The 26330-nt window shown below is 33.4% G+C and overlaps 2 protein-coding genes across 5 annotated transcripts in view; one reads left to right on the top strand and one right to left on the bottom strand.

Annotated features, from left to right (window-relative positions):
- SGPP2 (sphingosine-1-phosphate phosphatase 2) overlaps nucleotides 1-3975 on the top strand; it is a 91115-nt gene extending 87140 nt beyond the window's left edge. Inside the window, exons 4-5 of the mRNA XM_058187754.1 lie at nucleotides 403-492; nucleotides 3109-3975. Of these exons, the coding sequence (XP_058043737.1) occupies nucleotides 403-492; nucleotides 3109-3651 (633 nt within the window). The 3' untranslated portion in view covers nucleotides 3652-3975. The remainder of the gene's footprint in view (nucleotides 1-402; nucleotides 493-3108) is intronic.
- Nucleotides 3976-4606: 631 nt separating this feature from the next.
- FARSB (phenylalanyl-tRNA synthetase subunit beta) overlaps nucleotides 4607-26330 on the bottom strand; it is a 36876-nt gene continuing 15152 nt past the window's right edge. For 3 of the 4 annotated variants that reach the window (XM_058187751.1, XM_058187749.1, XM_058187752.1), the window contains exons 12-17: nucleotides 23898-24105; nucleotides 23427-23507; nucleotides 22015-22107; nucleotides 20879-20996; nucleotides 17667-17819; nucleotides 4607-6474 (exon numbers count right to left, since the gene is read on the bottom strand). In XM_058187751.1, coding sequence (XP_058043734.1) covers nucleotides 6323-6474; nucleotides 17667-17819; nucleotides 20879-20996; nucleotides 22015-22107; nucleotides 23427-23507; nucleotides 23898-24105 — 805 coding nt within the window. In that variant the 3' untranslated portion in view covers nucleotides 4607-6322. Of the gene's footprint in view, nucleotides 6475-7289; nucleotides 7356-17666; nucleotides 17820-20878; nucleotides 20997-22014; nucleotides 22108-23426; nucleotides 23508-23897; nucleotides 24106-26330 lie in introns of all 4 variants that reach the window. The other variant, XM_058187753.1, reaches the window with a different exon arrangement.

The following is a 26330-nucleotide window of genomic DNA, read 5'->3' on the forward strand; positions in this document are numbered from 1 at the left end:
GAGGGGGGGGCAGCGAGTCAGCAATTTAACAAACAGTTTGGTTCGGTGTGCTCCGAGGCAAGTAAGTAGTGGTGGGGAGGGGAGGGGCGGGGCAAGCCAGCAATTTAACAAACAGCTCAGCCGAACTGCCTAGAACCGGCAGAATCCCACCACTGAACCTGTGATATTTAATGGAATCGCAAAATTTCACCATCTATGATCTTCAGGTAATTCACCCGAATAAGGCTCTTGGGAAGTCATAAGTTCCCATCTCATTGTCTGAGTTGTTTCATCTTAGATTTAGGAAAGGAAGATTCTAATTCTTTAGATTTATGGTATCCGCAAACTAAATTGTTGATGGACTGTTTTCGGTTAAGTGATGAATAAAGATTTTATTAGCATTCTTTTCACTTATATTTTTAGTATCCACTTGAACTTGGACTTTTGGGAGCCTTCTTATTTTCATCTTTGGTAGGCCTCAGCAGAATTTACACAGGAATGCACACAGTTCTGGTAAGGTTTTACCATGGGTAACTGCTGGGATGATGAGAGGCAAGGAAAATAATCATGAAATGCTTATGGTAGCATCATTACTTAAATTACAGAATTTTGATGCAAGTCCATAGTTATGCAGTTATTTAATGACATTGCTATGTATATGTCATCATTTAGAGTTATTACAGTTTTCATAAAATGTTACTGAGTTTCTATATTACTCCTTATGATATGCCTATATAGCTTACTGGTTTTCCCTTACCTGTAGTGTTAGTAGAAATGGAAATGTAATATATAAAATAAATGATTAATAAAAATAATTTCTAAGATATAGATTTTCTCCCTTGAAAAGAATATGTAGCTAAATTTTCAGAAGCAACTTATTTTTTGTGATTTTTCTCTCATGCTTCTCCTAAGCTTCCCACTTAAACAAGCTAACACACACACACACACACACACACTTCAGACTGAAATGTGGAGGAAGACAAGAGTGACTAAATTATTATATTGAAGCTTTTAGGCCAATTTTTATCATATACTTGGGGCAAACCTGGAGAAAGTGATGGAAAGAATTTTTGGCTAAACATAAGAAATTCTTATGTTCAGACTTCATCTAATACATTGTTCTTCCCAAAACTAAACATCTAAAAGGAAAATATAAGATAATGCTACTGTATATAGCAGGAAAAAATGTACTGATGTTTGACATTGGCTGTTTCTTTTTGAATGCCATCTTTATGCACATGGATTACAAATATTGCATACTTTTACTCACAAATGCAGGTGCCAATGAACCTTTAATCCCCAGAAATATTATATCCTTTTGCTTGAAGGCTACTCTTTATGCTTCACACATCCTTTGTTTATTACAGCTAAATTATATGGCACTTTCCAAGAAAGATCAGGTTATCAGATTCTTGCTAGTTCTTGTCTCCAACTTCTTGTAACTTTCATGTTGTTTTCATTTTTGACATAATCCCTTATGGGAATAGTTCCAAAAGCAATTCTCTGAAATAATCTATTAAATCCAATATTAATAACTTATACACATATACATACACAGGGTTAAACCTAGCTATACTCTACTATGCCTAATTACACCCATTTGCCTGCACAGTATACTTGCTGCATATCCTATTATAGTAGTGGAAGATGAAAACAAAACCTAGTGCCTCTAGGCCTTCATAAGATCATAAGGAGCACCATAATGTTTGAAATAATATAACCCTTGGCATTTAATATAGGGATATTATGATGAACCACTTCAGCTTTTCCAGAATACAGGAGCAGCCAGCTCCAAATTAAGGATTTAGTATCTAAGATCAATCATAATTTAAAGGGATATATAGAATCATGAATTTTCTGTGGAGAAAGTTCTACTAACATCGCCAGAATGATGCTTTCCAAAGATTTGGACTACACTATCTCTGCTAGCAATAGGAGCTGTAATTCAATATCTCTGAAGGACAGCAGCCTAGGGAAGATAAGTGTAGAATATAATTTGTGTAATGACCATGCATATGCGTGTATGTGTGTGCGAAAAAGAGAGAGAGAAGACTTTTGTTTAAAAAACTGTGATGCTATTCTTTGTTTCTCTTGTGTGGAATGGAATTAATTTGAGATGTACTAGCGTTACTGATGTTTTAAAGTTCTTTAGTGTAGATTATAGTTGTAGTAATGAAGCATTCAAAAACTGGTCTTTTGTTTTTCTTAATAAATGTAGTCATTCAAGATGACTTTCATCATCCAGAGTCCTTCTCTGAACACTCTTCAGAGTCCCTCTTTGAGAGAAATGGGTAGTTCAAAAATATGAATAGATAAAAATGATAATTGATAGTCACCAATAATTCAGATTTCATTAAATAAAATAGACACCAGGGAGTGGGCTCAAATCAATTGTTTGGCCTAAAGCCACCCATACAAAGTAAACAAAGGAAGGAACATTAATTCTTTGCAGAGAAATTACGAAGTTATTAAACTGAGTGCCTATGGAGATTCTCAATCATCCAGGAAATGGTTGTCTCAAAGCAGTTCAGAATGAAGAAGTTTCTCGGATGAGAAGTGAAACTTTTCAAAGGAAAAAAAAACCAAGAAAATCTAGTTGCCTTTGGAAAAAGTATCTTTGAATTATTAAACTGAGAGATTATGGGTGGGAAAAACTGGTGACTAGAAAAAAAACCTGACATTTTTATTTCTAGTCATCAGAAATCTTAATTTAAGCAGCATTATTACTTCATTGCCTTTCAGCAAGAAGGTCCAAATCTAAATTATGGGTTTGCATACAGTGATATACAAATACATACTCTGCCTATAAATTTTATCTTAATTCTGAAAATTTATCATATTTACTGCTCTTGCAGAAATCCTCTCCTGTCCTCCCCCCACCCCCCAATGAAGAGTATAAAAATGATGAAGATTCATCAGTTAAATTTTGCTCGGTGAAGTAGTAGGAGTTGAAGGACATACACCATGCCAAGCATTTTAGTTATGTTACTCGTTGACATTTATTCTTAAGGTATTTCTTATGTCTACTAGACCTGTCACGTTCAAAACCTGTTTTTCAATTCAAGTTAGGGATTGTATTCCGAGACAAATGGCAACTTGTGTCTCTAATATCTTTATGTGTTTTTCCAGGACGTCATTGTCGGCAGTCTAATTTCCTTATTTTTGACTGCTATTGCCTGTCCTACCTGGGATATCGTGGACCACCTGATGCTCACCAGCCCTTTCTGTCCAGCATTCTGTATCATTGTGCCCCTCTTCTTGTGCTACAATTATCCCAAACTAGATTACTACAGTCCAACTAGAGCAGATACTACCACTATTCTAGGAGCTTCTGCAGGAGCAATTATCGGGTTTTGGGCAAATAATCACTATGGTTCAAACGCTGCATCTAAAGATGTCATTTACAGTGTTTCTTCTATCACTAGTGAAATTATCTTGTTAGTGCTTGCAAAATTTATAGTCGGGATTGGTGTTTTAATGATGACACGGCAGATTGCCAAAACTATTGTTCGTAAATCATTATGTTCTTGGCACAAGGTTTCTAACAGTGATGTTGTAGCTATGCGGCAAATAAAAATTGAAGTGCCCTATAAATTTATAACCTATTCTTCTATTGGTCTAAGTGCTACAATGTTTGTGCCACTTCTATATACATTTTTTGGTTTAAATTAAATGCTATGCATTTGGTTTTTTTAATTGTCCAGATTATGGACTGCAGATTAAAAGATTTGCAGTAGTTGGGGGGCTAGGGTGATGGGGTGATGTGAGAATGGAATATGTGCCTTTTGCATAAACTCTTTAGGACTGCTAATACTGGAGACTAAAGATAGGATTTAGTTATTCTAGTATTCAGCGTGAGAGAGATGGTCACAGACCAAAAAAGAAAAATAATCAGGAATGACATTTAATTATATGTATATTGATGTATTATTGCTGAGAATTAACAGCTTTGTAAGTTTGCATTGAGGGAAACCAAATATAGTACAATATCAGTCTTCAACAGTTTGTAAACATATGTCACTGGGAATAAATGCATTCTATGATCTTCCTCGGAATGGAGATGCTGCAGTATTCCTCTAGGGTTTAAATGACCCTCCCAGTCCCCAACCTAACCTTTTATCTTACATACCATAAGAATACAGGTCGGAATTTTAACTTTTCTTTAATTTGTATTTTGAATAAGAGGGGTCTGAAAGATATTGATCGTATGACGACATAATATTCTTATATCAAAATACTGTAGATGTTTCTCAGGAATGTAGTACTGACAGCATAAAGGAAGCAGATTTTGCATTCTAATGCTAATACAAGAGAAAGATGCTGAGTTGCTTCTAAGTCTTTTTCATGCTCATTCACATTCTGAATGTTACAAATGGATGGATGAAGTGAGTGATTATACAAAAGAGACTGGAATAGTTCATTAGTAGTACTGGTCAAGTATTCTTTGTATTCACATTATAGTGGGAGCAGAAGACAGTAAAACCTTCAGATCATAGATTTTAATTTAAAAGATTTTAGATATAAAATGTTTTTGTTTGGACTTCACGTCTATTCACTTACATCACTAATGTGATAAAATTACATGAGGTAAACTATATAACATGGAATTTTACAGACATCTGAAGGATATGCTAAATGATGGTTTTATTGTAATGACCAATGCATTATTGAATTAAGTAGGGCAATTCTATTTAAAATAGATTTCAAAATGTATGTTGTCTTCCCAACAGCTTTGGATTTGTTTACATAACTGTTTTTATGAAGAGCACCTCGCTTTTGCTGTTCAACAAGATTGCATGTATATGTTCATATTTATAAAGTATACAATTTCTATTTTTGTATCATTTTACCGTACAATGCTAAATACATAATCTGAAAAAATCAATTTTTTTGATTTTTTGAACCATCAATTGCTACATTCAAATTGTGTTTCTATATTTTTTTAAATTAAAACATATGTCATATATCTGTATCTTTAGTGTACTATATAGCAAGAGGTTATTTCAAAGTATAAATGTCAAATGCTCTTAACAAGGAAGTGCAAACAAATACAATATTTTCTGCTTACATTTTTAGTTCATGTAGACTCTGAATTAAAATGTTAAATAAGACTGTCTGTAAACATACAGAACTAGATATGGACACTAGGTAATGGGCTCGTGATTAAAATTTAAAGCAGGCATACAAATTCTATAGCCTTGCCTCCATTAACTTGATCACTCCATCCAAGCGGTCTATGTGTTAAAGGCAGTGGAGGAATTCAAATTTTTTTACCACCGGTTCTGTGGGTGTGGCTTTGTGGGCGTGGTGTGGCTTTGTGGGCGTGGCAGGGGAAGGATATTGCAAAATCCCCATTCCCTCCCCACTCCTGGGGGAAGGCTATTGCAAAATCTCCATTCCCATCCCACTCTAGAGGTGGCATTTGCCGGTTCTCCGAACTACTCAAAATTTCCATTACTGGTTCTCCAGAACCTGTCAGAACCTGCTGAATAGCACCCCTGGTTAAAGGTATTTATTGGGAATTTACTTAAGTGAGATTTTCAGCATAAATCACTAGTGTCCAAAATTTTGCTTCAATTCCCTGTAATCTCATCATATCACCACAACTAATCCAAAAAGGGGGTTCACCTAAGATCATTAGTTGGGATTTTTTTCATCAAAAGACTTATTTACTCAATATGAAAATCTGCAAGAAAACACCATCATGTCTAGAAGACAAAAATATCTTTAGGGATTTGCAACTACATACAAATGACAAAGCTTCCCTATTCTATTTCTAGTATAGGAAAAAGCAGTGTCAATGGGTATTTACTCTTAACATACAGCTGCTTGCAATTGTATCTACTACAACTAAGGGTAAGTGAGTAGGCAAATTTATTTTGATCCCCTTTTTAATAGAATAAAAATTTATGGTGTAGTTACCATGGAGGGAAAAACAAGCTTGTTTCAGTTTACAAGAAACATGTATGTTTATAATCAGGAAAAATTTAACCTCTCAATTTAGTTCACATTTGTTTTTATAAATTATCACTCTATTTGTGTAGTTGCAATAAGTTAACAGTCTACATTTCAATCACTAAACTACCTGAGGAAACAAAGAAATATTTAGCCAATACATATTTATGATATTTTGCCTTGTTTTTTAAAAAGATTGATGTCCTTAACTATTAAAAAGAATTTTTAACTGATTAACAAAACTTTTCTTATTACAGTAATAAGATATTAAATCCTAATAAAGCCTAATGTAACATTGGTCTAATACTTTGACGTTCAGAGAACTGCTAGGCAGTAACAAGACAAAATAAAATAGAGAATGAAGTTGAACCAAAGAACGACGTTCTTCTTACTGGAAAGGCTCAATTGTGATTTCTAGAGCAGAACAGGGCATGGTGAGCTCAAATTTGGTGACAACATCAGGATGAAGAACTCCCAAGTTCCCAATGCTCTGTCCTTTGGCAAAGATCTCAGCACAACGACCAGGGAAGAAAGCAGAGTCTGAAAGCAAATAAAGGGACAATGGAGTTAGTATTTCTAGGAACAAACAGAAATCAGAGATAAACCTCTCAAGAAGAGCACCTAAGATTCAATTGGAATGGTTGCAAATCAACAAAAATGGCTTCCCATTTTAGAGTGTTAACACAATCGAGAATAAAAAAAGCATCTGAAAAGTCAAGCCTTTTTTCAGAAATATGTATATTTTACATTTTTAAAAAATTGGGAAAAGTTTTGCCAAAAGATTAAAATTCAAATCTACATTTTCAACATAAGGTGTCCAAGTGGTTAATTAAAAAGTTAAAACTTTGAATTACTAGGTAAAATTAGGCTACAGATTCAGATAATTACAACTGAAGTACCTGTATTATAACCCTGCTTGCATTTTTCCCCACAGTAATCTCAATAAAATTTCATAATTTAATGCTGATATAAAATTTTAAAGTAATAAAGTAAATACTATTATGAGAAAATGTCCACAGGATTCTATTTCAAAAATTATCTGTCTGTCTGTATCTCTCTATCTCACATTGGATTTCTAAAGAAACTTATTACTAGGCTCATATTGCTACATCTTAGATTTTTCAGTTGTATTACTTTGTAAAGCTATGCACAAGGCAAAGGGGGGAGAATTATAAAATAATTCTCAAAAGTTCACTAGAAGAAGTAGTTCTAAATTCATTAATATTAAATATAGCTAATTAATGCAAGTGCTGTAAGCAGCATTAAAAAAAAGAATCAGCTACTGTATTAGAAAACATTTCCATAAATTATCTCAATCTAATCTCAGTGTCTTCAGTTGTCTAGAAAATGTGTACCTGTGAAAACAGGATGATGTGAGAAGCTGAATTACAGCAACACCGCTTTATTTAGATTTATGGATTCTGCCACAAGAAAAAACAATACAGAACTGAAAGAAATAATGTCAATATATAATATCATAATAGTCACTACTAAATCACTTGTGCGCTTGCATACATGCCAATGGACAGAGTTGGAAAAATATTACTTTCGAAGTACTTATACTGGGCAATGCAGGCCAGAGGAATCTCTTTTCATACCCTAGCTACAATTATTTAAAAATTAAACTGCAATATCCTCTTAGGTCTCTACCACTTTACAAAGAACAATTAAAATTTACAAATTACAAAACAATTAGTTTTGTATGAACTAAACTACCATGGAAGGCTAATTTCTCAGCAAAAGTACTCCTCTGTTCACAACATAAGATGTATGCTAACAGACTGACCTAAAAATTAATATGCAAATAGGAATTAATCAAAATGGGTACGCAGAGTGTTATTTCTCACAGGTAATAATTTTCTTATTTATTAATTTATCATTTTTTGAGAGATTTACAAGAAGTAAAAAATGCATAACACCCAGAATGCATTGGCATATTATAGTTGCCATTTCTGTAGTATGATAGCAATACGCTTGAGTTGTTTTAAGGACCAATAATGTGCATACAATTTCTGTTAAAATTATATGAAGTAAAATTCCCACTGCTTTAAAGAATGTTCCTTAATGAAACTAGATTTTATTAATCTTGAAAGATTTCATTTTCAAATGCAAACATAAAAATAGCTTAGCTGAAAGAAAATCTTCAGCCCAATGGCATTTGCCTCTTTACTAGGTCTTAGAAGACATCTGGCCATACATGTTTTCCATGTATTAATTGGAATTTAATCCTATGTGAATGCATATTAGATTCAAGTCCAATTTTGTAGTTAGGGTCAGCAAATATGTCAGTTCCTGTTATAAGAAAGTTCCCCATGAACTAGTGCACATAAATTGTTATCTTCCATAGTAAAAAAAAAAATGCAAAAAGACTTCCTGTGAATTAGTACACATAAAATGTTATTTTCAATGGTAAAAATTTTTGCAAACTATATCAAGTCTTTTCCTGCTAACTACTGTATTTTTTTGGGGGTTCACAGGGGTTCAGTCTTAATAGTCAAATCTGGGGGCCTAAGGCTGGGAATCACCAAATTACAGAGTAAGATGTATTGGCAAGCATATCTAATAGATCAAATTGTATTATATGATGCAGAAAAAGATGGAATCATATAAAAACACACATGTTAAACCTCTACTTTAAAGCCCATAAAATTAAGATCTTATTACATGCTTTTAAACTCAAATGCCTCAAGGAATCCAAAAGGAGACTGAATTTGAAAGTATATGAATGCTGTAAAAGATAATTAAGAAAGATAAAGCATAAACTCCAAAGTCTTTAGATAAACATACTTGCCTTCTGAAAATGGCAGCTCTAAAACTTGTTAAACCCTAGAACACCCAAATAAACTAAAATCAATGATCCATAGTAAGAAAAAGATTTCTGAAATGCTTTGAGGTTCAAAGAATTCTGTTATTAAACTTATGTCCCTAAGAACAGATAATTGTCTTTGTGTTCTAACGCTAAGACTGCTTTGATTATTCAGGGCATCCTCTTTGGTCACTAATCCAGTGGATAACCTGGTCTTTAGCCTATTTTCTGGTTAATTGACCTTCAAAGAGCTTGTTGAATTCTCAGTGTGCTTTATTGTCAAATAGTCTATACATAGCTTCTTTTCTCTATCAATCTCCTTTCCATATTTGGAGTGAAAAGATTAAGGAAATGATATAGGATCAGAGTTAGCATCAGCTTTAAAGACTATACTGATTCAACTCATAGCGTGAAAACAATAAGTAAACAAAAATTAGATGTTGGGCTTCAATAATTAAGAGGAAGGAACTATGCTATCCAGCATGATTATTAAAGACTCAGTCCAAATATTCCAAGAGTTAATGTTTATTATCTTAACATGAAGTGGAAAAAAATAGTACAATACTCTTTGATCAGAATGTGATGCATTCATAAATCACATCAGGCCTGATTTTATCAGGCCTGAAAAAATATCTTTTCTAGGCAGTATAAAGAATTATTTTTCTGAGCTTATGGAAGGTTAATGTAATCTGACTGCTAAGTTATCAATATGTAGAAACTGGAGCACGGAAGCAAAGAACGTTTGAAAATATATGAAAAGACAACTTCACGTTTGAAAATATATGAAAAGACAAAATGCCAGATATACTATGTTATTTTTTGCTTAAATTTATCAGGCTGACCTTTCTGGGTTACATACAGCATAAAAAATGAACAATAAACTAAAACAAAACAGAAAAAAACCCCCAATCCAATCATATACATTAAACATATAAAATATAAAAATATAAAATATGACCACGCAATATAGGAGAGCAAGCTAAAGGGTACTCTCATGTAATTGGGTCCTAATGCCTGGAGGAAGAGCCAGGTCTTAGCAGATTTCCTAAAAGTTGGGGCCTGTCATATATTGGACAGGAAGGGGTCACTCCAGAGAACAAGACAACCACAGAAAAGGTATCTTTTCTTGAATCTTCATTAATTATATATTTATAATGAAAGCCCAGAGTTTACTAAATTTTGCAATTAAACAAAATTGTAAAATATAACAAAATACAGTTGTTATTTCTCCACTTTGCAACGTTAAGCTATTCTCTGCTGCAGATTGTTTTCCATGAAGAAATGGGATTTTGCATTTCAAATAATATAATCTATTCTCTACTATTCCCTAACATCTGTAACACACATTCCACATTAAAGGATAAGAAGAAAAAGAAGTTTACTGTTTACACAACAAACACAAACAAATAAACTGACTGTTTAAGGAAATTGTACTGGAAGAGAAACAGTTAACAGCCACTAAAGTTCTTAATACATGTAAACTAATCCCCTAATTCAACAAGTGCCTCTCATCCCTTTTTTGAAGATCAAAAACTTTCTTTTACTGTATATTTGAAATCAGTGGGAACAGGTGTGGATTCTGGATAGGCATGCAGATGAAAAGGTATAATTATCTAGCTAGTCCACTTCAGAATGGGGGTCTGAATTCCCATTAAGAGGAAACATTTTGCTTTCATAACTTTTGTAATGATGTATGTTATTAATAAAATAAAGCTTAATACACATTAGTGTTTACATCAGCTGGCTAATACCTTTCTACAGCAGGATATGATTTTCCAGTGGTAATTTCATGCAAAATGTAAAGCAGATCAAACAACAGTTACAAACACTGTAAAACATAACAGAAACAGACCAGAAACTAAACTCAGAGTCTGATTTTCCAGACTATTTATTTTCGTTTATTTCTATTTCATATTTCTCATCTCCTGTGATCTTCCAATATGGCACCCTATCATCTGCCAGTGGTGCCCTTTTTCATTCTAGGTCATACAATCAGGGCAAGAACTAACTTAGCTTCCATCTGCTGCTGCTCCTTGAGTCCCAGCAGTTTTTGCTAGCATGGCTAATTGTATATAATGCTGTGCCACAACTTCTATACTGGATCTTGCTTTTTGCAAAAGAATATATAGACAGAACTCTAAATTTTAAAATGACAATATAAATATTTTTAGGTCAAAGTTTTTAACTACTATGAAATCAGTTACAAGGAGTGTGGTGGCTCACATGGTTAGGACACTGGGTTGGCGGTTAGCAAGCCCACGACTTTTTTTTTTTTGGTTTACATTTATATCCCGCCCTTCTCCGAAGACTCAGGGCGGCTTACAGTGTGTAAGACTTGAGACCCGAGTGCTGCTGAGTAGCGGAGTGAGCTCCTGTCATTCATTCCAGGTCCTTGACGGGAACATGAAAGGAGCACCAGGCAACAGTGATGTCACCAGCTAATCCTTTCACTCTAGTGAGTGAAATGGGGTAGGGGAATGGGGTAGGGGTAGGGGTGGGGAATCAGTTACTTATCTTAGATGGAGCATGCAATTGTTTGGACTTAAAGCAACAAAAAAGTGGTTTGAGAGAGGGTGTGCTTGCAAAGGTGCTCATGTAATAGGCACCCAATCCCAGAAAAATATATCTTTGAGATAAGAAAGCACCATCAACAACCCCACCTAAACCCAAAGTTTTCTACTGTACCCAGTTAGCATCTCTTTACCTCAAATATTCTCCTCCTCAGGGATCACAGTGCAACCTCATAGGCCTAGGAAAATGCAAAATTGTAATGAAAGTGCCAAGAAGTAGAACACGCATACCTACAAACCTTCTGAAGCAGCATCTCTTATGCCTTAAATCTGTAACACTACACATCCATAAGTTGTGAACTATTCAACGTGGGTTATGGATGGCAGAAGACTTGGTAAAGGATGTTTTACGATAAAATACCTATACAATGACAACTCTATGTTATCTATATACCATAATATAATGTGTTAATTTCTATAAAGTGGAATTGGAACCAATTCAGAGTTGCTTTTTAAAAACATAGGATATGTTCACATTCTTTTATTTGTTTATGAGATTATATATGATGAATGATCCATTTCACTCTGCAAATCAAAACTTTATGCAATCTACATATGGAGGAGGTAAAGATTAGAAAGTATATCTAATTCTATAAATAACTTTCCAAAGTTTTTGAAGGTCAGATTTTTTCTTGTTATAAAAAAGCTCATTTCTCAACATGGAAAAAAAAAGGAAGAGAGAGAGGAAGGGAGATATTTTAGCACTGTAGTCTGCCAATTCTTGCAGTAGTCTAAGCTCTTACTGTATTGAGTTCTATAAATGCAGAAACCCCTGATAGTCAATTTACTCATGGTTGGCAGTTTTCATGCTATTTAATGATAATCTGGTCAATTAGGAAGTGATATGATTAGTATCACTTTAAAAAACATATTCATCAATGTTTCTTCACCAAAAAAATGGCTATTTGGGCTAAAGACCACATAGAATGAGAAACATTAGCTCTGGAAATAGTTTCTTTACCCTTATTCTTTGAAAGTTAGTTAATGGAACTAACTACCAACAGAATGAACTAAAGTTTTAAAATAGCCAAAAATATTGAGGTTGGAGGCATAATAATTATAACTTAATGTTGTTGTTTTTAATGTTAGAAATCAAATACATCTCAATGTAACCTGTATAAGGAAGAAGTCTGAAACAATTGTGGAATTTTTCCAAAAGATTCAACATTATGCTACTGTAAAGGTCTGTTTGAAATAATTATGAAAACAGTAGCTATACCATATATATATATGTATTATATATATAGTATATGTGTGTGTGTGTGTGTATAAAAGCTATAAGGGAACGCGGTGGCTCAGGGGCTAGGACGTTGAGCTTGTCGATCAAAAGGTCGGCAGTTCAGTGGTTCAAATCCCTAGTGCTGCCGTGTAACGGGGTGAGCTCCTGTTACTTGTCCCAGCTTCTGCCAACCTAGCAGTTTTGAAAGCACGTAAAAATGCAAGTAGAAAAAATAGGGACCACCTTTGGTGGGAAGGTAACAGTGTTCCGTGCGCCTTTGGCGTTGAGTCATGCCGGCCATAACCACGGAGACGTCTTCGGACAGCGCTGGCTCTTCGGCTTTGAAACGGAGATGAGCACCGCCCCCTAGAGTCGGCAACGACCAGCACGTATGTGCGAGGGGAACCTTTACCTTTAGCTATACCAAGATTTCCAGTGACATAAAGGCCAAAAGAGAAGTTTCACAGATACTGTTTCAGATTTCCAGTAATTGCTTGTCACTTGAGAGTAACAAAAGGAGGACAATTTTTTTAAAGTTATTAATTTTCACACTTACTTGTATTTTTACCTTCAAATGGGAGGTATTATTGTGGCACGTTAACATGAGTTAACATCTAAAAACACCACTCTAGTGCAATGTAATGTTGAGCATGTTCTATTTTTTATGAAATATTTTGAATTATCTTTAATGAGAGAATTAAATAAAACACTGGGTATTAAATAAATCCAGGAAGAAACATACTTGAATCTTTTCATACTTGCACCTTTTCATACAAAGCTTAGCATGCTAATATTTTTTAAACAAATCATTATTCTATCTTTTCCACGGATTAATAATATATTTCTGCCAACTTTCTTCCAAGGTATGACTCAATACTGGCACATTTAAGATTTCTAGGTGGTTTATTATTTTGGTACTGATCAGACCAACATAGAAATATTTATAGTAAACAGACTTGATGCACTAAGCATGCATCTCCAGTAACCAGTTAATACTAATTACATGGACCTAATCAGTATCATATCCTAAATAGATTTCTGGTTATATTAGGAGAGAAAATTGTAGTCAAACATTACATTTAAAGTCTTAACTTATGTCAGCTCAATTCTGGATCATAGCTTGCAATTATTCCTGTGACTCAAGTTACTTTGTCTGAAATAAGAATGAAAGTTCAGCATTTCATTCCTTAAACTTTAAAAAATATTAGCTATTATTCTGCAATTGAATTTTTAAAAATATGAACTTTTAGGTTGTACAAAGCCTGACCAAAGCAGTCTGCAGCACATCTGTAACACAAAAACCATTACTTACTGTAGATTAGAGTGTGACAAATCAAATACAAATGTTTCAAATTTTGGTTTCTTTCTTCCCTCATTTTTATAACTACATCATGATTTTTTTAAAAAAAATAGTTCCACATTTGACATAACTTAATAATTTTTCCTTTCTAAATATTTCAAAAGGAAAATGGCAGAATGCAACTATTGTCAGCAACTGGTCATGTCAACAATCCCAGGATTTGCAATCTAAAATTAAGCATGGATTTGCCAATTTAAAATCTACCATTTCCTGGAAATATATCATAAGTAGTTCTATTTAAAGAAGTATTGACACCATAATGTGTTTAAGTCCTAACAGATCTGACAAAAGCAGCTTGGGAGGGCTATACAATAATTCAAAAAGCCAAGCCTGGGTTGAATCCTCATTATCTTAAATCAAAGGATCAAACTGATGATTTATTAGACTGAGAAATCACTCAGGTAGCACTAAGAATGGCTGCTCCTGGGTCTACTTTTCATTACCTTTATCAAGACCTCAGAGGAAATCCATCAGTCACTCTGACTAGTGGGCTGTCCCAAATGACATTGAAAATCTCATTACATCACTGTAACGTGTATCTTGCAGCCTTGAGAGCTGTTTTACATTGATTGATAATATACACACTAGAGTAGATTAATAGAGGCCAGAAAGAGCAAAGAAGCAGCAACAGCACTTTAAGCCATTTCTCCCAAAGAAAGCAAATTTAAGATTTGAAACAGGTATTTTCATCTCAATTAATTTACATTACTTGCAGATAACCCCCCCTACCCCTGCAAAATGACTGTTTACATGGGGCAATACTTGTAGCACTTACTGCAAAGTTAATCAGAAAATATAATATCTTCCCGGATATATCTAAAGGAATTCAAGAATATCATTTTTTATTAAATCAATTTAATCATATTTTCCTTTAAAAAACCTAGGATAATATAACAAATACAACTTACAGTATATCTTTAAGCAGGACGAGAAACTTTTTTTTTTGTTTCACTTTCTGTGATCAGAGTTGTTGAAATCAGCTCTCATTTAGTTCATATCAGGGTGGAATATTTAATACACTAGGAGCATATGCACCAAAGACAAATTCCTTGTGTGTCCGAACACACTTGGCCAATAAAGAATTCTATTCTATTCTATTCTATTCTATTCTATTCTATTCTATTCTATTCTATTCTATTCTATTCTATTCTATTCTATTCTGGTTAATAAACAAGGAAATGTGAAATGTGATTCATAATTTGTAACTCTATTTTTTAACTCAAACAGGTTCGGATCATTCTTATATGAATTGAAAAGTTAATTCACTGGTAAAATACCACATAGAAGTCCAAAGGCAGAAAAGTATATAAATAATATGCATAAGACATACTATGCTGAAAATTTGTAAACAGTTTCTATTTTTATTATCTGTAAACTATTCACAGTCGTTATCAAAACATCTGTATATTTAAATATGTCTTTTAAAATAAACATTTTATAAAAAACTGTGGGGCAGACAACATTGATATTTTCTGCACTGAAGTATGAAAAAAAAATCTGTATTTCACAGAAAACATTTTAAATCAGTAGTTAAATGCTTTCCTGCTCCCATAAAAATAAATATTGTTGAATTAATATTTTATTATCTTGGAAATAAGTGGTAAATGAAAGCAATAGATTAAAATCATAAGTCTTTGCACAAAAAAATAAATGGAAGTATCAATGAATAGGGTGATACAGATTACTGGACACACAACTATTGCAGTAGAGACTTTGGGCGATGGCACATATACTTTTAAAATTCTTTACAACTATTTTACAAACTAGAAAACTATTTTAAACTTAAGTATAGTAAAATTGAAAAAGTGGCCCTATGACTAAATTTCACTTTGGAGCAATTTAACAACAATATGTAATAACATCTTAGATTATTGCCTATCTAATTTTGTAACAAATTGCTGAGATTTCATGCTCCAATGAAACAAAATCCCTTTCACTAGAAGCAACAAAATATATTTTCCCTTTGAGCTAGAGTCCTTCTAAAGAAAATTCAGACAGAAACAATCTGCTGAACTTTGTACTTTTTCTCAGGAGCTCAGAAGCTTGCATATTTATCTGACAAGATCTCTTATCCCGGCAGATAAGAAGCGTAAATTTACTTAATTTCAGGAACAGAGTTACATCATGTATTCCTTTAAATTGTTCTCTGGCTCTAGAACACGGAATTCACATTTCCATATCTGCTAGAAGAGAACATATCACTCGAAAGAGATGGGATTGAAAATCTATACAAGCAAGTAATTCAAGGGAATTACTTTTTCAAGGGAAAAAAAGTAGCTTACTGTAATATCTCTATATTTTAATCCATTCCATATCTGGGTGGAATAGGAAAATTTCACCAAATTTAAAGATGGTATATAGGCTTCTGATATTCAGAACACAAGGAAAATTTGTAACATGGTTAAGAATTTGTGAATATTTAACTGCTCAGAACTAGGTCCAAATTTAGAAAGTTATGCTTTAGTAATGACTAACTGATTTCAATAGGACTAAAATATGATTACTGCTCATTGGCACTTGTGTTTCTATAAGGAAAGCTTTATTGGAGAAATGTATTTACCTCATTGCTCTAGATATTTGGAACAAGCAATGTTCTGCCTTGAATTATGCCTGATTATCAGGGCTATAAAATTTTAATTTAATTTTAAGGAGATCAACATTTCACCTATATTTTTAAGCATCTGCTATTGTTCTGAAGAAACTGCTATACTTTAAAGTCAAATCAGTTTATGAACATGAGATTAACATTACTAATATTTAGATATCAGTGAAACCAATGGCAAGCCATAATCAAACTATATGGAGTCTGAATGAATGTATACAATAATAGCAATTTTGTTTCTCTATCTAATTACGGGAAGTAAATTATATAGATCTTAAGAAGATATTGTCCATTCAAGATGGACAATATTTCATGGCTTCTTAAACTAAAGTCTGTAATCTGATGTAATACATAATCTGCCTGAATTACAGAATTGTTCACAAATACATTATTATGCACATTTAAAGCATAATCATCCATTTGTCAAACTTATATAACTTTTGTTGAAAATAATGGTCACAGATAAAGCATATCCTTGATTAAAGCAAAACGCTGTCCTTTTTAAAAAAAAACAAAAAAACAATGGTTATCTGAAAGTTAAGATCCATCTGACATTAATTCCTCATACTGTATGTTCAGAGCAGAAAAGAACTACCTTCTATAAATATCTAACACTAAATGACAAAAGCAGGGATCAACAGTTTTAAAATAAAATACAAGAAAGCTATATTTTTAGCATAGTTATTCATTGAAAAAATAAAACTGCATATTGGCTTGCAAAAGCATAAAAGACCTTACTAAAATGCCCCCTCTTTCTAGAGAATACTACTATATTATATTCTGTCATGTTTTCAAGTTGAAGATTTTATGAGAATGAAGGGAGCTAAATGGTGTAGGAAATATTTATACAAGCTTCCTTCTTGTTGTGCTTTGATTATTTCCAAATAGTTGCTGCTGAAGCTAGATACTACCTTCCATGTGTGCAGAACATAATTTAAAAAACTTATTGTTAACAAAGTATCACAGTGAACAATAGCATTATTACAATTATATAATAACCTAGTATTTAGAATAAAGAAATCAGTTACAGTATTTGTGAAGACAGTGAAACTTAAGCAATTAGCAACCCTAAGCCACAGAACAACAGATTCGAATTTTAAGTCATTAAGAGATGGACATTTTATTTAATACAGATGTACATGAACATCCAAATGTATTTTCAAATATTGGCTTACCTTCAGCTGCTTTAATATAATATCCATTCTCTTTACTTGGAGGGACTTCCAGGAGCTGCATGATTCTATCCAGCAATCCATGAATTATCTCAAACCCAGGGTTTCTGTTATAATAGATAGCACAAAGATGCCTATGGTTTTTTGCACCTACATCTAAAGATGGAAAAAGAAACAAAACAAAAAATCAACAACTCTATAAAAATTGCACTTTAAAGACCATATTTGTTCTGATTCTATCAGGTATCAGTGTTTAACAAAACCATGCGTAGAAATTCATGGCTTTGATGGGTGATTATTTGGCTTATCCTTCCTGATAGCTAACTACCAATAAATATGCCCAGCTGCTTGGTAACATGCCTTATCATTTTTCTCAGCATGATACATGCTTACATGTATGTCCAGCAGTTAGCCATCAATGAGTTGCTTGGGGGTTGAATGGTGAGTAAAGAAGAATATGCAACATACGTATATTTTCAGAAACCAACCTTATTGCAACATAACTTGCAACTGATTGGTATTAATTCAGAGGATCAAATGATTAATATCCCCCCCCTTAACAGCCAGGTTTTAGCAAAGTTGTCTTGCTGACACACTAATTTTTAAAAGTTGTATGTATTATTCTAATACACCAAACCAGAGTTAAATATATGGGGAAATGTTGCAGTTTTAGGTTCAGATGGCTTCTGTTGGCCTGAATTTCCCATGCCATGCAAGAAGAGATGGGAGGGAAAAGCTTGTTATAACTTATTCTTCTTTATTCACATTGCAATAAATCAGAGATAAACAACCTGAGGTTCTGGGGCTTCTGCAGTCCTCAAACATCCAAAGACTTCCAAAATTTATCATTAAATTGTAATTTTATTTTGAGTGAAAATTTATAATGAATTTACTAGTATTAATTGTATTTATTAGAATTAAATGTAATCATATTCAACTATATCATATAATTTTTTGGGGGTTCGTGCTTCCATAAGTTTTTGACAACCTAATATACTACTAAAAAGCCAAATATGGTTGTGGGCAAATAAACATTTTATACCACTGTGATAAACTATGGTCCAATATGATTTATATGTTGAATTCCTTTTAATTGGAATATATGGTCAAAAAATGAAATTAGAAATAAAAGTAGCAATATGAAATTAATTTACTACAGTCCATATAAAAAATTGTTGCCAAACCCAGGCAAAATCTTCTTAGATAAACTTAGGGTTGGCTTTCTTTTTTTCTTTTTTGCAAAATAGAAAGAAACGTATTGCATCATTCCATTAAACAATTTTCCTGCTTTTGTTTCTGTTTTAAAGTGAAGATGCCAAGATATTAGGAAAAATTACAGATTACAGTAGAGAGTTCAAAGTGCTGTCTGAAAAACCTATTCTCCACAATTTACAAGGAAGGTAATTAATGGGGGCTCTTTGGAACAAGCCAAGAAAATGTAACAAGAAATACTAGTATATGCTGCCCCCTAGCAGCAAAAAAAATTAAAACATATTTTAGAAAATGTATCTTTCATATAGTATTGTTATCAGTACTTTAGCAGCAATACCTATATACTGATAACTCATGAAACAACTAATAAATGCCTGCAAAAACCTTTTTCTGTTCAATGTTTCTATTGTCTGGTGCTTGTTCTCCAAAATGTCAATTTCAATAGTGACATCATCAGGAAATGGTTCGCTATCATACATTCATATATTGTACTATAATTCAAGCTGAACATTCTACTCCACTGTTACTATGCAATGGACACACACCTGAATTACACATATTATTGTAATTGTTTAGAACTATCTATTAATGAAAAATATTTATAATCCAACTGACAAATTGGATTACACTGTTAAACAGTACTGACCAAATATAACAGCCAATAAATCAATTTAGCCAAAAGTAAGCATTGGTGAAAACATTTGGCAATATAGTTTGGATTCTATTAAGTATGCCAATTAATAAAACTGCAATGGTTAACAAATGTCTTAGCTTTATCATTTTCTAAAGCAGAAGCAATGCCTTTATAGGATTTTAGAATATACATTTAAAAACAAGTTTTTTCATAATACAGTATTGTAACAAAGGATTTAAAAACAATCAGTTAATACAATAGCAATAGCACTTAGATTTATATACCACTTCACAGTGCTTTACAGCCCTCTCTAAGTGGTTTACAGAGTCAGCTCTTGCCCCCAACAATCTGGATCCTCATTTTACCCACCTGGGAAGGATGGAAGACTTAGTCAACCATGAGCCTGGTGAGATTTGAACTGCTGAAACTGTTGGCAGCCGGAAGTCAGCAGAAGTAGCTTGTAGTACTGCATTCTAACCACTTGGCTCTTTAACATTTTTTCACAAATTAATCTTTTATTAACCCAGCTTAGATTCAGTGGTGGGTTCACCCCAGATCGGGGGAACCGGTAGCGGCGGCAGGAGGCTCTGCCTACCCGCCTGGATGTCACTGCACATGCGCAGAAGCATCCCACGTGCATGTGCGCGCCTGCGAGCGAACCAGTAGCAACCGAAATTGAAACCCACTATTGTTTAGTTTGCGTGAATCCAGACAGCTGAGATTATTCAGTAAAGCATGACATTGTAAATGGCTTAGAGAGGGCTGTAAAGCACTGTGAAGTGGTATATAAGTCTAAGTGCTATTGCTATTCAGCATAACACAATCCAGGCTAAAAATCCTAAATTGTCTAAATTTCTTGAAATGGGAAAAAAGATAAAAAGTTTAAAGGAATATATTTTAACAGAAATTAGAGATATATTTTTTGGATCCAAAACTGGCAAGGATATTTGAGATCCACCAGGGCTATTCACTTTGCATATATTTATTTATTTATTTATTTATTTTGTCACATCATCACATAAAAAGATTATATAGTATATAAACATATATATATATATGTTTATATACTATATATCAGTTGCTAAAAAAAAGCCCCATTCCTTTAGGAAGGCTAAGCATATATACAGGTTTAGGAAAATAAATATTAAAGACAAGAAGTTGTTCCAGAGATGACAACCAGTAGTGCAGGTTGAAACCATGGCAAATATGCCAAAATTATGCATTCCTCCTGCTGGGAAACTGCATAAACTGAACATAGAAAGAGAAGAATCAGGTCTAGTAAGGATACCATAATCTTCTACTATGGATGCCTCAGTTATGGTGAAGTGACTTACATCCCTGATATTTACACTAATGATCATTTTCTTACCCTTGGTGGAATCTTTCACTACAATATCAGAAATTTCAAAGAGTTTCAGAGGTAAAGGCATCTTTTTATTAGCTGTAACAGTTTTCAAGAGTCCAGGCAACAGTGTAGTCCGTGCTACCTATAAGGACACATAAGGTGCTTGATAAATTATACTTCCCTGAAAAGAAAAGCTGTCAGCATAAAATGGGTTTTCACATGGTTGTGGTTGGGGAAGCAGGAAGAAAGAGTATTAAGTAAGCTGCTTTTCTTTTATGTACACTGAGAGCATATGCACCAAGACAAATTCTTTGTGTGTCTAATCACCACTTGGCCAATAAAAAATTCTATTCTATTCTATTCTATTCTATTCTATTCTATTCTATTCTATTCTATTCTATTCTATTCTATTCTATTCTATTCAGTATTTTGGTTAGCTTAAAAGCAGGCTAATAATCTAGTAAATATCTACATAATTGACCATAAATGCTTAATCCAGATTTCTCCCTGATGCAGCAGCTATTCTCATTCTTTTTTATCTATCAACAAAACTCAACATTAACTGCATTCTATAGAAAAATATTAATTTTTATAACAATACATATTAAATAAACTGAAATATGGATAAAATTAAATATTATAAAAGATTTTTTTCCTTGACAAGTGAGAACTATAAAAGTAATGAACAAAAGTTAGCATGTTAATAGTTTCTACTTTAGAAAATCAATAAATAAGGTTGGGAAGAATATGAAGGTGAATGTATGGTCTCATTCACAATCTTGCCTGCTGGCCAGGCATATTGTGTATGGGTATTACACTCTAATATAATTTGAGTGGGTTTTTTTCAAGATGGTTTTTGTTATGCTGGCTTCAGGAAAGACCCAAACTGATAAAGCTGAATGTTCCTGAGATTCATAGGAATTTTGGTTCCAAAACTGGAACCTTCTTCAAAATAGTCCCATTTTGAGAATCTACAATTGCTGACACAAACATTAGTGATGGCAATTTCCTAACTTTGGAACTTCACAAAAGTAGGGGTGGAGAACTCAGTGATGTACCCAGGTAGGATTTCTTGGAGGTCTAAATCCAGCAAGCTATTTTATGGATAGGATTGCAACAAATTTTTTTCAGATTTATACTGAAATTCTTGTAGCCCTCACCTGAAATTCAGCTGTTTTGGGATTGGCTATATGTACAGCTTTTGTTGCAGCAATATCAACCCCCAATTTACTAGCGATGTCTTCTTGGGAACACTGTATATGGATATAGGAAGTCAATGTGTTTAATCATGTTAAATTACAACTTAACTGCAAGAAGATGATTTAAAAGACAAAAAGAAAGAAAGAAAGAAAGAAAGAAGGCCCAATCCCCAATGAGTTAGTTTTCATGTTACAGTAATACTAATTTAGTAATATTTTACTGCTATAATTATGCCCTTCAGGATTTTATTTATCATTGTTAATGGAATAAAAGTTTTTATAACACTTTAGACTTAAAAAAATAATAATCTGAAACATTGCTGGAAAGATTGGGGACCACATTACCAGTGCCGCTAGGCTATTACAAAACTCTTTCAGCACCATTCAAGTAGGAGCAAAGCTACTAAAAACTGGAACCTCAAACCTCCATTAGGATTGTGCATGTGCATGTGCGTGCATACAGAGACTGCCAGGATCAGCTTATAAAACAACTCAGCAGTCATATAAAATGATAGGCTTTAATAAGTTGAAGAGAGGTACATTATATGCACACCACATACTGCAAAATACCTATCTGAAAGGAGTTGTAAAACTTTATCTTCCATTTCTTATCCCCAGATGAATTATCTGGAACTATGTTACTGTCAATAAGCAATAAGTCTATCAGGACAACTGTGGCTGTTTCAGTGCTGAAACTTAAATTAAACTGAGCAGTTTATTACTATAGTCTTCTTGAAGTTTCTTCAAAAAAGCCATATGCTTTGTTCAAAGCAGGTGAGGCTGCTAACTCTTGCAAAGAGGCTTTCATCATTCTGAATACTCAGCAAGTGAATCATTTAATCCAGCGGTCACCAACCTTGGCAACCTTAAGACTTGTGAACTTCAGCTCCCAGAAGTTCACAAGTCTTAAATTGCCAAGTTAGGAGACTCCCTGCTTTAATCTACTGATGTCTGCTGACATATATATTTGTATTTGAATTACAAATAAAGACACTGTAGATGGTTTGAAACCTCTTCTTCTTTTTTTTATAAAGGTGACAATTGAACAGTCGCTGTAGTTTGAATTTTCAGATGTTGAAAATAGTGCAAGAAAACGAACTCATTTTTTGAACATGCTGAAGCTAGTTTGCTCCTTTATAAATAGCATTCTTCACAAAACAGGAATATTATTATGATTCCTTCTTGTGTTCTAATTAGAGAAGACAAAATAAATCACCGCATTAGTGTAGCATCATATATGAAATATATATTGGAGATATTAAGAAATCAAGGCTTCACAATTGTGGAGTGCTTCTGCAGTCTCTCTCTTAATAGGATGCAGTACCCTCTAATGAAATCTTATTTTCAAGAAACAGAATCTACTACACACATACCAGAGCAAAAGTGAGGGCTTCAGTAAATCCTGCAGCAGCCAAATCTTGCCTCAGAAGTTCTGTGAGTTTATTGAGAGGAAACTACAAGATAAAATAAAAGTTCTTTCTGCTCAATGAATATCACATATTTATGGAAATTACTGTTAGTTTACCCTTTAAAAAGAGAGAATGGAATAACACCAAACATCTGGTCTTTGCAGAGGAAATGCAGTTCCCAATTAGAGATTGACTATACGGCCTCCAGGTTTAAACTTTGTGTTTCTGGAAGCCCATCTATTGCAGATCTTTTGAATTTCTCAGATCAGCTAGGCATCTGTTTTGTATCCTTGCTATAGTAAACTCCCCTTGCTACAAGACATGACAGAAAATGTTTTAATTCTTAGACACAGTTTCCTTCTACAAACTCTTCTGGCATACTTCTAGCCTTTTAATTGACAATGCAGACTATTTACTTTAAGGGTGCAATCTTACTTGATTAGCTATGGTGTACGTTTTTGGAATTGTCATCTGAATGTTATTATAGCCATAAGCTATTGCTGCATCTTCTATGATATCACATGCATGGATAATATCAGCTCTCGTAGGTGGGATTTCAACCTCTATATTGTTCCCATTCCCTATGACGTGTGACTTCAAACACATTCTAGTAAGCAGCTTTGCAAGGCTTGATGGTGTCTCACTAAAACAAAACACAAAAGTAATTTTTAAGGAATGTTTTGGAAAAAAAAGTATGTACTTTCATCATTAACTTTCAAGCACTGTAATTCAACATAGCTAGGTACCCTCATAAATCAAGCCCGGACATGAAATAAATAATATCAGAGGTACAATGCAAATCCTGATGAAGCTGAGCAAGGTATAAGTTTGTTAGATTTTTTTAATAAAAAATATACTGCCCTGTCGCTTTCAAACGCTGGCATTTTCAGTGTATACAAAGTGCTTTCCACTTCTAATCAAATTACCATTTATATCTTAATATACAGCTAATAGAAAATCACCAATAGATGCATAAATGGTTTGGTTTTATTCTATTTATCCAAGCTATGTAATATGTTCTAGAAGTTGGGTTTTTAAAAATAATCATTTTTTAAAAGAAGATAGAAGATAATACAATAATACAAATTCAACCCAGAAAGAAAAAGAGAGAATAGAAAGTATAAGAACGAAAAAACGCAAGAACGAAAAAAGGGGAAAAAATAAGAGAAAAGAAAAATTTAAAGAAGTGATTTTTAGCCTTTATCCTAACAAGTACAAACGTAGTGATTTTTCACTGTCTATAAGGTTACATGTAAGTATCTCTTCTTTTCACAATGCATCCTTATTCATGTGACAATGATGAATCCGCACACAGACGGGAGGTTGAATAACTAGCCTCGTGGTGCTACCAGAACAATCTGAAACCAAACATGCTCAAAAGCGTAGAAATGGTGGTAGACTTTAGGAGAAACCCTTCCATACTTCCACTTCTCACAATACTAGACAACACAGCAGTACAATCCTTTAAATTTCTAAGTTCTATCATATCGCAAGATCTAAAATGGACAGCTAACATCCAAAACATCATCAAAAAAGGACAACAAAGAATGTTCTTTCTGCACCAAATCAGAAAGTTCAAACTGCCCAAGGAGCTGCTGATCCAGTTCTACAGAGGAATTATTGACTCTGTCATCTGCACCTCTATAACTGTCTGGTTTGATTCTGCAACTCAACAAGACAGACACAGACTTCAGAGGATATTAGAACCGCAGAAAAAACAATTGCTACCAACCTGGCCTTTCATTGAGGACCAGTATACTGCACGAATCAAAAAGAGGGATGTGGAAATATTTACAGATCCCTCACATCCTGGACATTTAACTCCTACCCACAAAAAGACGCTATAAAGCACTGCACACCAGAACAACTAGACACAAGAAAAGTTTTTTCCCAAACGCCATCACTCTGCCAAACAAATAATTCCCTCAACACTGTCAAACTATTTACTAAATCTGCACTACTATTAATCTTCTCATCGTTCTCATCACCCATCTCCTTCCACTTATGATGTAACTTTGTTGCTTGTATCCTTACAATTTATACTGATATTGTTTCCTGATTGCTTATTGTAGCCTATGATTATCATTAAATGTTTTATCATTAAGTGTTAAATTTGTACCCTATGACTATCATTAATTGTTGTAAGTGTTGTACCTTGATGAAGGTATCTTTTCTTTTATGTATACTGAGAGCATATGCACCAAGACAAATTCTTTGTGTGTCCAATCACACTTGGCCAATAAAAATTCTATTCTATTCTATTCTATTCTATTCTATTCTATTCTATTCTATTCTATTCTATTCTATTCTATTCTATTCTATTCTATTCTATGTGAAAATCAATAAATCATTAATATTTTAATCTTACTGCTAACAAAAAGTACATACAGGATTCCTACAACTAGCTTTGTAATCCTTCCTTTTGTTTCTAACAATCTTGATTTTTAATTTTTTCATATGTTTCATAGGATTTATTTCTCTTCACTTATTCTTCATGCATCTGAAAGAGTTCTTCGAGGCTTTAGCAAACTTGTTTGTAAATGACAGATTGCATGACTGTAAATACTCATTATCCAGTTCACACTCTTGGATTATTTCTACTTTAACTGTCATCTCCATCTTAAAATCCACATTTTTAAATTTTTTCTAGAATTTTACCAATTTCTTTATATTCTAATATTTCTGCATCAGATGAAGTTTGTTTTAGCTCTTCATCCTGTAGATCCAAGGTATTCTCTTTCATATCTTAAAGACAAAGCCCTTTGGGAAGCCGTTGAGAAAAAAATGCTTTTCAACTTACAAGTTCAAATTGAAAATTTAGATTAAAAGTTTGATAAAATAACAGTGGTTCTAAATCAACCCAGATGA

This window comes from Ahaetulla prasina, chromosome 6, assembly GCF_028640845.1.
Source record: "Ahaetulla prasina isolate Xishuangbanna chromosome 6, ASM2864084v1, whole genome shotgun sequence".
Lineage (NCBI taxonomy): Eukaryota > Metazoa > Chordata > Lepidosauria > Squamata > Colubridae > Ahaetulla > Ahaetulla prasina.